Source organism: Saccopteryx leptura, chromosome 1, assembly GCF_036850995.1.
Source record: "Saccopteryx leptura isolate mSacLep1 chromosome 1, mSacLep1_pri_phased_curated, whole genome shotgun sequence".
NCBI lineage: Eukaryota > Metazoa > Chordata > Mammalia > Chiroptera > Emballonuridae > Saccopteryx > Saccopteryx leptura.
In genome coordinates, this window is record NC_089503.1 from 16,201,260 (window position 1) to 16,214,092 (window position 12,833).

Genomic DNA, 12,833 nt, shown 5'->3' on the forward strand with positions numbered 1-12,833 from the left:
TCATTTTGGTTTACTCCGTTTTGTGTCCATCATCCCTAACACTTTCAGGACACTAGATAAAATGTGCTTTATTTTTAACAGTTATATTTTGCTGATACCTCTTGTGTACATGTCTACTCCATTGACAATCTTCATATAACAAATGTCTGGGTGATATTTTGAGGTTGGCATAATTTAGGGAAACGATTGTTTACTCTATCTAGAACTGATTCCCTTAGATTACTGAATCTATCTGCCCATAAATTAGAACTGACATAAAATTTCTAATATGCCTATAGTCTAAGTAGCAATAGTATTTTTACTCATCTATGTTCCTCTTTACCCTAAATTCCCACTAAAAACATTATTTGAAAAAAATTTTATGATTTTTCAAGTCCTTATTCTTTGCATATATAGTTTATGTGATTGAAATCATCATATAATATCATTTTGTATTTTGATGTTCGCTTAGAACTATTTTAACATTTCTTACCATACTCTTATATTTTCCGTAGTTTAAATTTAATAGTGTGATAATGTGTTAATTTTGTCCATTGATATATTTTTATTGCTTCTAGTTGTCACTCATAAATAACAATTTTACAAAGAACTTTAGAATAACTTCCCAAGTATAATACTGCTGAACCAAATGCCAGAGATGATTACTGCTATTGACAAAAATTAAATCTTTTAAATATATTGTACCTTTTTATTAGCTATATTTTACTATAGAAATAATCCATAATCATGACCAAATATTCAAAGTAAGAGAATGTAAGAAGAAAATACTAAAATCTCTCTCCAAATTATTTGAATCTATAATCCCACTCTCCATTTGGTTTCTTGTCTGTCTTTCCAGAAAATTTCTTTAAGTATATTTCCATATGTGTTTATGTATAGATTCTTTTTTATATACAGGTATGGCCAACCCAATATTATTTTGTAGAAAAACTGATGCACAAGCAAAAAAAGCACAGGTTATCTCATATCTTATGACATTATTTTATTATCTGACTTGCTTAATAGATTAAAAAATTGCATTTTAAATATATTCATATATTTTATTGCCATGTTTAATATTTTAATACAGTTTTCTAAAAATATTTTTCCTTGAAAAATCTTTTTCTCTTTTGTTGGCTCACTTTTTACAATCTGGATATTTACCTAGTATAGATATTAATCTAGCAAAAGCACTTATTTCTTGATTAACAGTACAGTTACTGAAACTGAATGGCCTGAATTCAAATCCCAGCTCCCCTATTTCCTGGCCACGCAGTCTTGGGAAAACCACTTTTGAAATAATCCTGGCTACTCTGCCGATGAAATGAGGAAAAGCTCTGGCTCAGAATAAAAACTATGGAAGCCTCAGCCTCTGCTACTTCCACTATTAGGATTTTGTTATTATTTTTCATTTCCCATAAATTTTTACTTCCTATATATGTCAAACTGTCAATTTCCTCTTTTTTAGTCTATAATTTTCAAATGTTTTTAAAATTATAGTATGTGTTCCCTTCCATAATTCCATAATTATGATTCATTGCAAATACTGAATCAAAATTATCTATCGGATGAGTTATGAGGAATGGGGAAAAGATTCATCTGTTCTTAACAATTTAATATAGGCTTTAAGATAATGTAAGTAAAAGCACTAATGATGTAAGTCACTATGGTATTAGAAGAGTATAAATTCTTAAAGGACAGATTGGACAGTGAAAACTACAGCACTATGTGAAGACATGGACTATAACATGAACTGAAGAGAGGCAGGACCTAAGCCAGGTTCTCTGAGACACAAATATTCAAAAGCAGAGCTGAGAGGTGGGTCACACAGTGGTCAGTGCACCGAGCCTGTAGTCACACAGCCTGATTCACACAAGCACCCATTACGGTGGAAGAGCTATCATGTCCCCTCATATCTCTGTGCCTCATTTTCTTCCCCTGTAAACACACATAATAAAATCACCTACCCTTTTGGGTTGCTATGGAGGTCAGACAATTCCATCTGTGGAAAGCCTATAGAGGATGCAGGTAGGCAGGTAGGCGGCCTCTGCAGTTGGAGAGCTAACATTCATTAGGATTATTAATCTTGGCTCTCCAAGAGGTCCCTCCCACTTTTCAAAAATATTACTCCAAATTGTTCATCTACCCATAACACAGCTGTGCTGATCTTCTAAATCTTAGGTTTCTTGTCTGAGTGACTGAACTGTCGCACATGCTCCTTCTCTCGCGGTGATCAGAAACTATGAATGACAATTCTGAATACCTTTAATAAATATTTAAAAATAAATAAAGTGCATAACTTCTTCAATATAGGGGGCCCTGATGAGAGGCAAGTAGAAATAAAATAGTCCCTTGGTTGTGACAATGTTTGGGGTCCAGAAATATGAAAATCAGAAAAGTGAGCATTTGGCATAAAAAACATAAAATCAAAGTTTTAATGACAGTAAGACAAATGTATCAGCAACTAGAGGAAAGATCAATATGAAACCTCCAGAGTAGCCAGATTCTAACATCACAGGAGGAAATCTTGGAAAAGTCAGTTTTCCTCCGAGCCAAAGTCCATGAAAGCCAGGTTATGAGGTGTAAATATATTTTTGTAGGTGAAATATAAAACTTGGAAGCATACAAAACAGGAGAATAGATTTTACTAAGATTTATCTAGCACCTAAGAAAAAACTACACTCACATTTGTTTAACAGAAGTTAGTCATCTTTTCTTTCTAGATTTAATTCAACTAGACTTTGAGCTGACCTACAATGAAGTGTCCACCTCCCTCAAGATGTTCGAGTACCCGTGAAGACATCTGTCTTTCTCTCCCTTGCACTTGGAAACTCAGTGGAAGGCATACAAATGACCCCCAACAAAATAAAGACTGGCCTGCAGGCACCCCAACTATGATTGGAGGTGGCTTCTGACTTGGCACTTCCTTTCTTAAAGGATTCGAGTGCTCACTTTCAGTTAGCTTCTGTGGAACACAGAAAAATTAAGCATCTCCTCTCAGCTTTAATAAGATCCTCTGTTGTCATGGTTGTCACTGTTCAGGCTTTACATATATTTTAGCAGTCATAGGTTCCCAGCACAATTGAGAGAAAGCTACGGAGATTATCCATATAGTCCCTGCCTCTACACATGCATAACCCCCACACACCGTTAACACCTCCCCCCAGAGGGGCAGATCTTCTCTAAATAATAAAACCACAATGAATGACACCTCAGAATCACCCCAAATTTATCTTTGGGCTCACTCATGGTAGTGTACGTACTATGGGTCTGGATAAACATGTGATTATATAGGTCTGTCATTTTTAAAACCTACCGGGTATTTTTACTGCCCTAAAAATAGTGTCATTGTTATGTTCACAAAACATAAAATATAATTCCTTTCACACAATGTCCAATATTCAATATATTCTAAATAATGTGTCTTGCACAATTTACTTTGAGATATCTGTGTCAGTTTTTAATGTGAGAATTATTAGCTTATACATACCAGTCAGGCTGTCATTTCATGAATGTCAGTTATTATACATGGCCAGTCCTAGAATTCATTAATGGAATCCTCATATGGATACTTTATGTTCCCAGAGAGAAAGGACACAATTTCATATATGTCATTTCCCTCAACCTCCCTTTACCTCCTTTGTCACTCCTTGAAAAATTATTAAAGTATAGAGACCAACGAGAGGACACCGCCTGCATCTAGAACGGCCTACACAGGAGCGTAACTTTGGGACGCACGAACGTGGGAGGAAAACAGTTCGTGTGGCTGCGCTTTCCCTCCCGGAGTCCTTACCGATGTGGGAAAAAATGCTTCCTGAAAGCAGTTCGTTTTTGAAGAGTATGATGCTGGGAAGCCTTTTCTGTGCCTTGATCACTATGCTAGGACACATTAGGATTCGTTATGTAAATAAAACGTACCATGAACATCACCTACAAGCTCCTAATAAAGAAAGCATATTGAAAATTTCAGAAGATGAACGCATGGAGCTCAGTAAGAAGTTTCGGGTTTACTGTATCATCCTCGTAAAACCCCAAGATGTGCGTCTTTCGGCTGCAGTGAAGGAGACTTGGACCAAACACTGTGACAAAGCAGAGTTCTTCAGTTCTGAAACTGTTCAAGTGTTTGAGTCGATTAACGTGGGAACAAATGATATGTGGTTAATGATGAGAAAGGCTTACAAACATGCCTTTGATAAATATCAAGACCAGTACAGCTGGTTCTTCCTTGTACGCCCCACAACGTTTGCTATTATTGAAAACCTAAAGTATTTTTTGTTTAAAAAGGACCCATCACAACCTTTCTACCTAGGCTGCACTGTAAAATCTGGAGACCTGGAATATGTGAATGTGGAAGGAGGAATTGTCTTAAGTATAGAATCAGTGAAAAGACTTAACAGCCTTCTCAGTGTTCCTGAAAAGTGTCCTGAACAGAGAGGGTTGATTTGGAAGGTATCTGAAGATAAGCAGCTAGCAGTCTGCCTGAAATATGGTGGAGTGTTTGCAGAAAATGTAGAAGATTCTGAAGGAAAAGATGTATTTAATACCAAATCTGTTGGGCTCTTAATTCAAGAGGCATTGACTAATCAAACCAACCTGGTAGTAGAAGGATGTTGTTCAGATATGGCTGTTACTTTTAATGGACTGACCCCTAATCAGATGCATGTGATGATGTACGGGGTGTACCGACTTAGGGCATTTGGGCATCTTTTCAGTGATGCCTTGGTTTTCTTACCTCCAAACGATTCTGACAATGACTGAGAAGTGAAACGAGAATATATATGTGATTACCATATAGAACATGTACTGTCATTATTTGCAATAACAACTATATATCCAACTCAGCAGCATGTTTCTTTTTTTATTTTTCAGTTTGGTGACACTGGTTTAATCATACATTAAAATTTAGGAGTACATTTTTAAATAGGGTGGGCTTTTCCCTTAAAATATACGTGATAATTTCCAATATGTTGGAAGGAAATATTTTAAGAATAATTTTACAAATAAAACATATATTTATAAATATACTTATGCTATCAATTCTAAATAATGAACATTTAAAATCTGTGGCACGTTTTCTTTCTGATTGGTTAAAACATTTAAATGTTTTTTTCACTTTCAAAGATATGCAAATGAATTGCTAGTTGTGAATTTGTGAATAAAGTAAAACTTTTAGCTATGCTTCCATTACCTCTCATGTCGGTTTCTGTTCTAAGGCTCCACAAGTGCCAGTTAGTTTGCTTCCTCAAAATACACAACCAAGCAACAAAGGAAATGGACCCAAGTAATGAAAAAGTGGAAACTGAAATCCATCCTTGAGAGAATGAGTGACAATTACTTACAGAGTTTAAGTTTTCCTGGGAACTAACCTAGGGGAGTCTTAGCATACACAATTGTATTGTAACTCTCTGTACTTCTCTGTGCAGACCCTGGAATTGGACTTTGACTATGAAGAATATAATGTCATTTAACTGTGTTGTTTCCCAGTTAATCAAGCTCTCATCTGTGGTTTGTATAAAAATATATATATATCAGTTGAGTAAGAGGCAAGAGAAAGAAAATAGTTTAGTGCAACTTCAACACTTACCTTTCTCTTTTAAAAAATGAGGTGATATCCAGCGGAGAGCTCATAGTTTTCACTCCTTCAGTTCTGATTTACCTTGACGATGAATCATGCACATGAGTTTGCAACATGTAAATTGTGTTTCAAATGGATCTGCTTGGCTTTCCATTGCAGGATCTTTGGGTAGGGGAGATGCTCCATAGATGGCCAACCCTTCCTAGAAAGTGGGAACTAGATTCTCCAAAAGGACTGGAATACCAGCAGAAAATTTCTTCTATTCTTAACACTTCCTAGAATAAAAAGGAATATCCCCACTATTCTGTGATAGAAACATCTCTAAAGCTAGCTCTATTACCCCAAAACATTGCCCTGTAGAACATATGAATTAAAGAATTCTTTGTCCTCCATCAGATATTTATAGGGGTTTCATGAAAGTTCACATATGCCCCACCTTAGGAGGGATGAGAACTCCACTCATCTCACCCAAACCGGACCAATTTGCTCATTAAGCTACTTTGCTCAATTAATCCAGGATCACACCACACCACGCGGCTAATTCGTCCCCTACAAGGCTGTTAACAGGCAGATTCTGTCCTCGGAGTCCAAGTTTGCCCTAAGGGGACACCTCCCATTTCTGTTACCAGGTGCTCTACCCATGCGCCCTGCTCTAAGGAAAACCATGCTTTCTAAGTCACATTGAGGCATTTACTACAAAAAGCTACCAAAGGCTCTGTCTGTCCTTTTTAAGTCAAACATATTCTAATGGCAGTCAAAGCTCTGAGGCCAGGTGAAGATTCAAACAGATGGGAAATAATGGAATTCTAGCTCCCTCATTTGTTTCTGTGGCTTTAGGCATATATCTTCTCCTAGCTTCCTATTCTAGAAAATGTGGTCATGAGGTATAATTATTACAAATAATAATAGCATTGATAAAATATAATATAAATAATTACAATGAAAAGTATTAACTAAAATTTTTATAATTCTAAAATAATATGAAGTCAGTACATCAGTAAGTAAAAGGAGGAAGAAAGAATTACAAAAAAAAATTCTCCTTACACATTTTTTATTTTTAAATCAATTTTTAAATATAAATTATGTACAATAAGATACACAATTTTTAATTGTATAGGAAATGAGTTTTGTCAAATGTATACAACATGCAACTACTATCACATGGTAGGAGTTGTCAATTTTCTTCTACAAATCAAAAAACCATATTTTAGCTTTTTTGTGTTTTCTTCATGTTTATATATTTTTTACTTTCTCCTCTTTATTTGGTTTTATTTTTATTCTTAATAACCAATGTTTAACGACAGGGGTGTCCACTCTCTCCACTCTTATTTAACGTGGTGCTAGAAGTGCTGGCCAGAGCAATCAGACAAGACAAAGAAATAAAAGGCATCCATATCGGAAAAGAAGAAGTAAAGGTATCACTTTTTGCTGATGATATGATCCTATACATCGAAAACCCAAAAGACTCCACAAAAAGATTACTACAAACAATAAACCAATACAGTAAGGTCGCAGGATACAAAATTAACATACAGAAGTCCATAGCCTTTCTATATGCCAACAATGAAATATTAGAAAACGAACTCAAAAAAATAATCCCCTTCACGTTTGCAACAAAAAAAATAAAATACCTAGGAATAAACATAACAAAGAATGTAAAGGACCTATATAAAGAAAACTACAAGGCATTGCTAAGAGAAATAGAAAAAGACACAATGAGATGGAAAAATATTCCTTGTTCTTGGATAGGAAGAATAAATATAATTAAAATGGCCATATTACCCAAAGTATTATATAAATTTAGTGCAATTCCCATCAAAATTCCTATGACATTTTTTAAAGAAATGGAACAAAAAATCATCAGATTTATATGGAACTATAAAAAACCCCGAATAGCCAAAGCAATCCTAAGGAAAAAGAATGAAGCTGGGGGCATTACAATACCTGACTTTAAACTATATTATAGGGCCATAATAATCAAAACTGCATAGTATTGGCAGAAAAATAGACACTCAGACCAATGGAACAGAATAGAAAGCCCAGAAATAAAACCACATATATATGGTCAAATAATCTTTGATACAGGGGCCAACAACACACAATGGAGAAAAGAAAGCCTCTTCAACAAATGGTGTTGGGAAAACTGGAAAGCCACATGCAAAAGAATGAAACTCAACTACAGCCTGTCCCCGTGTACTAAAATTAATTCAAAATGGATCAAACACCTAAATATAAGATCTGAAACAATAAAGTACATAGAAGAAGACATAGGTACTAAACTCATGGATCTGGGTTTTAAAGAACATTTTATGAACTTGACTCCAATGGCAAGAGAAGTGAAGGCAAAGATAAATGAATGGGACTACATCAGAATTAAAAGTTTTTGCTCAGCAAGAGAAACTAATATCAAAATAAACAGACATCCAACTAAATGGGAACTGATATCTTCAAACGACAGCTCAGATAAGGGCCTAATATCCAAAATTTACAAAGAACTCATAAAACTCAACAACAAACAAACAATCCAATAAAAAAATGGGAAGAGGACATGAACAGACACTTCTCCCAAGAAGAAATACAAATGGCCAACAGATATATGAAAAGATGCTCAGCTTCATTAGTTATTAGAGAAATGCAAATCAAAACTACAATGAGATACCACCTCACCCCTATTAGATTAGCTATTATTAACAAGTCGGGTAATAACAAATGTTGGAGAGGATGTGGAGAAAAAGGAACCCTCATACACTGTTGGTGGGAATGTAAAGTAGTACAACCACTATGGAGGAAAGTGTGGTGGTTCCTCAAAAAACTGAAAATAGAACTACCTTATGACCCAGCAATCCCTCTACTGGGTATATACCCCAAAACCTCAGAATCATTGATACGTAAAGACACATGTAGCCCCATGTTCATAGCAGCATTGTTCACAGTGGCCAAGACATGGAAACAACCAAAAAGCCCTTCAATAGAGGATTGGATAAAGAAGATGTGGCACATATACACTATGGAATACTACTCAGCCATAAGAAATGATGACATTAGATTATTTATAGCAAAATGGTGGGATCTTGATAACATTATACGGAGTGAAATACGTAAATCAGAAAAAAACAAGAACTACATGATTCCATACATTGGTGGAACATAAAAACGAGACTAAGAGACATGGACAAGAGTGTGGTGGTTACCAGGGGTGGGGGGAGGGAGGACGCAGGAGGGAGGGAGGGAGAGATTTAGGGGGAGGGGGAGGGGCACAAAGAAAACTAGATAGAGGGTGACGGAGGACAATTTGACTCTGGGCGAGGGGTATGCAACATAATTTAATGACAAGATAACCTAGACATGTTTTTCTTTGAATATATGTACCCTGAATTATTAATGTCATCCCATTAACATTAATAAAAATTTATTTAAAAAAATAAATAAATAACCAATGTTTATACTTATCACAATGCTAGTATTTGCCATTTTCTCATTTTCCATTTTTTTGATTAAATTTATTGGGGTGACGTTGGGTAATAAGATGATACAGGTTTCAAGTGTACAGTTCTATGCCACATGATCTGTATATTGTATATGCCCACTACCCAAAGTCAAATCATCTTCAGTCACAATATGTTTGACCCCTTTATCCATTATTACCACCCACCCATTCCCTATTGTTACCACCATCCCAATGTCTGTGTGAGTTTTTGTTTGTTTTAAAATTTACTCATTTGTTGCTTTCAGTTTTATATCCCTCATTTGGGTGAAATCATATGGTTCTTACCATTTTCTGTCTGACACTTCACTTAGTACAATATTCTCAAGGTCCAGCCATGTTGTGGCAAAGGCAGGATTTCATCTTTCCATTTGGTCTTAGTACACACTCCTTCTGAGGATAGGAGGGCAGTGTTCTCAGAGCCTCACCCCAGCCCCTGCTGGTTCACTGGCAATCTTTGGAGTTCCATGACTTACAGGTGCATCACCCCAACTTCTGCCTTCATCTTCAAAGGAAATTTTTCTTGTGTGCATGTGCCTCTGTCCAGACTCCCATTTTTATAAAAACTTATGCTGGCACAGTGGATAAAGTGTTGACCTGGAATGCTGAGGTCGCCAGTTCGAAACCCTGGGCTTGCCTGGTCAAGGCATATATGGGAGTTAATGCTTCCTGCTCCTCCCTACTTCTCTCTCTTTCTCTCTAAAAATGAATAAAATCTTAAAATTAAATAAAATATATGTGTGTAAGTAATCAAGGGATATTATTTTTTTTTTAAATCAGTAATAATGGATTAGGGCTCACTCCAATAACTTCATCTTAATTTATGGTGAATTCACAGCCACTGGGGGTTAGGACTTCATCATTTTGGGGAGGGGACACAATTCAGTGCATAGAAAACCCTAGGACTGAAGAAATGCTGTGAGGGAAAAATATTACAGGATTGAATCTCTCCGAATTTCCTCTAAAAGATCTGCTGATGCTGTTGCCCTCAATCTAGTAACGCTCCACCTGTGGAAGCCCAGATTCTCGGCTTTCTGTCTATGCCCAGATTCAGCTAATGCTCCCCGGGTGAAAGGAGCCACTGAATTCAACGTATGGAAGGACTTCCCTCTGGACTCTTATCCATGGGAGTAAGCAGCTGAAATAAAGGACATTGTTTTCTTGCAGTCAATTAAAATAATATTAGTTCCATGTGATAACTAGAGATGTTACAATAATAATGATAAGCTATGATTGGCAGTTCTAATTATCTCTGATGACTATAAAGGAAAAATGAATTATTATTAATTTCAATATATTAGCTTCCTGATAAAAGATAAACACCAAAGAAGAGAGCTACTTGCTGCAAAGACAGGAGGAGTTAGGTAAAAGAATAAGAAAAATATTATAAGAGGAGAAACATCCAGCACATCAGGTAAACATAGAGATGACTCTATGAGAACTGCGCCATCATTAAATTGTACAATTATGGACAAATATTGGACAACAACGAGAGCCAGGTCACGTAATTCTGTTTTATTCTATTGTGAATAAGCAAAGAGAAAATTTAGGAACATAAAAAGACTGGAAAGCAGCTCTTGACAAGATGTATGTATTAGGTCAGATCAACAGTACCTCAGAGTTTTATCACTGAGTTCAGTCATTGTCTAACACTCCTGGAATATCCTAATTCTCTGATCTGGAGGTACATCACACTAGTGGAGAATGCTATTTTCCCTCCTATTTTACCTGTTGAAATTTAAACCAATTCAAATATATTTGATACTAAAAGTCTTCCTTTTTATTCCCAGATAGACATCTGCCTCTATCTCCTATTTGCGTCTATTGCTGTGTTATTAAAAATGTATTTAGTTGAATAACACAATCATAGATTATATATTATTCTTGTTGTATAATCTTATTACTCTTACAGCCTCTACTTTTGTTATTAATATTTTATTTGCCTTGCACGTTACTTTGCAAGGTAAGTGTGGCCATTAGACTTTTTCTTTCAATGTACAAAGTTTGACCCGTGATACAGAAAGGTTTTCCAAGTACAGTTAGGCTAAAATTACAGTGGGATCCTACTAGATAGCCTCTCTTTCTAGTATTCACCATCCACTCACATAAAACATCAAACCTTGATCATGTACATTGCATTCTGGAAAAGAGAAATCCTGAGTCCTCTTAGAAGGATGCCAATTGATGCTTAAATTTCCAAAATCAAGTTCTGTAAATTGCATAGTAAGACAAATATCAAAGCAGAAAAAAATACCAAAGTGAATAATAGTAAAGAAGAAGAAAAAAGAGTGGAGAATGACTGAAGTTAGAGCAGGAGAGAGGAGAGTGAGAGTGAGCAGACCCAAGGAAAGAAGAGTCAGGAGGTGGGGCATAAAGAGGGGAAAAGAGCAAGAAATATGTATTAGGGAGGATAGCTTGACCCAAGATTTTATCACACAATTCATCTTCTTTCTCTGTAACCCTCTGCACTATCACGAGCCCTCAAACCAGAATGGGGGTACAGTTGTGGGTCATGAGCAAGGGTTTCCAATGGTCTTAAAAATCTAGAAGTGGGAAAAATCCAGGAGTGGGGAAAGTGCAGTCCTATCTTCTATTCTGTCCAAAATCTCTTCAAGTAAGGGGTTCCCACAAGACAGAAACTTCTCTTAAGCTGGCCTCAATACTGTGTAGAGTTTATTGCCCCCCCCCCCCCTGTGAGCAGAGTACTGAAGCCAGGGAGGACTTAGGGACCCTGGAGCACTCTAACCCTTCATTGGTGGCAATGCTCACAGCAGCTCCATCGTATTGTAGAAGACACACTGAGTATAGATTCCATCAGATATCTTATCTTGCATGACAAACCACCATCATTCTGTGCCATGTTTTCCTCCTGGCACTTTTCATTTGCTTATTCCTGAAGGTATAAATCCAAGAATTGAGCAAGGGTGTTAGGATGGTGTAAAATATCGCCACCATCTTGTCAAAGGAGAAAGCAGATGGAGGCCGGGCATACACAAATATGCAGGGGACAAAGAACAAAACAACGACAGAAATGTGAGATCTGCAGGTGGAGAGGGCTTGCCGCTGCCCTTCAGTACTGTGAGTTCTCAGCGAGAACAAGATCACACATAGAAGACAAGCAGCAAACAAAAGATTATGATGTAGATAAACCCACTGTTGGCCGCCACTAAAAGGCCAAAGATGTGAGTGTCAGTGCAAGCCAGCTCTAGTAATGGGTACAAGTCACACATGAAATGATCAGTGACATTGGGACCACAGAAGAGCAGCTAGGAAGTAAAGAGAATTTGTATCATGGAATGTAGGAAGCCCGTGTCCAGGCCACCCCCATCAGAATGCCGCAGAGCCTTCATTCATGATAGAAGAGTAATGCAAGGGCTTGCAGATGGCTACGTAGCAGTCATAGGCTATGACTGTGAGGACAGTCATCTCCACCCCAGCAAAGAACTATTCAGCAAAGAGCTGGGTCATGCAGCCTTTGAAGGGGACAGTTTTCCTCTCGTGGACAGAGTCCAAAACCATCTTTGGGGCGATGACGGTGGAGAAGCAGGCATCCAGGAATGACAGAAAGGCCAAGAAGCAGTACATGGGGGTGGCGAGGAGTGCTGGGCTGCTGCCGATGGTCACCACAATTAGCAATCTGCTCCCAACAGTTGCAATGTAGTTGAACAAAAATATAATAAATACTACTTTCTGAAAATTTAGATTCTGTGAAAGGCCCAGGAAGATGAACTCAGTTACAAAGCTTTGGTTTTGCATGGTTCCCAAGGAAAAGCTAAATGCTACCACAGTGAGCAT

The 12,833-nt window shown here is 36.9% G+C and overlaps 1 protein-coding gene and 1 pseudogene across 1 annotated transcript; one reads left to right on the forward strand and one right to left on the reverse strand.

Moving 5' to 3' along the window:
* The first annotated feature begins 3,786 nt into the window (after positions 1–3,786).
* On the forward strand, positions 3,787–4,737 carry LOC136388673 (C1GALT1-specific chaperone 1-like). The gene has a single exon (XM_066360495.1). It carries the CDS (start codon positions 3,787–3,789, stop codon positions 4,735–4,737), a length of 951 nt encoding a protein of 316 aa, XP_066216592.1.
* Positions 4,738–11,861: 7,124 nt separating this feature from the next.
* On the reverse strand, positions 11,862–12,833 carry LOC136388674 (olfactory receptor 4C15-like; annotated as a pseudogene).

Excerpts from the sequence above, each read along its gene's own strand:
- LOC136388673 (XM_066360495.1), top strand. The coding sequence starts at position 3,787 with ATGCTTCCTGAAAGCAGTTCGTTTTTGAAGAGTATGATGCTGGGAAGC.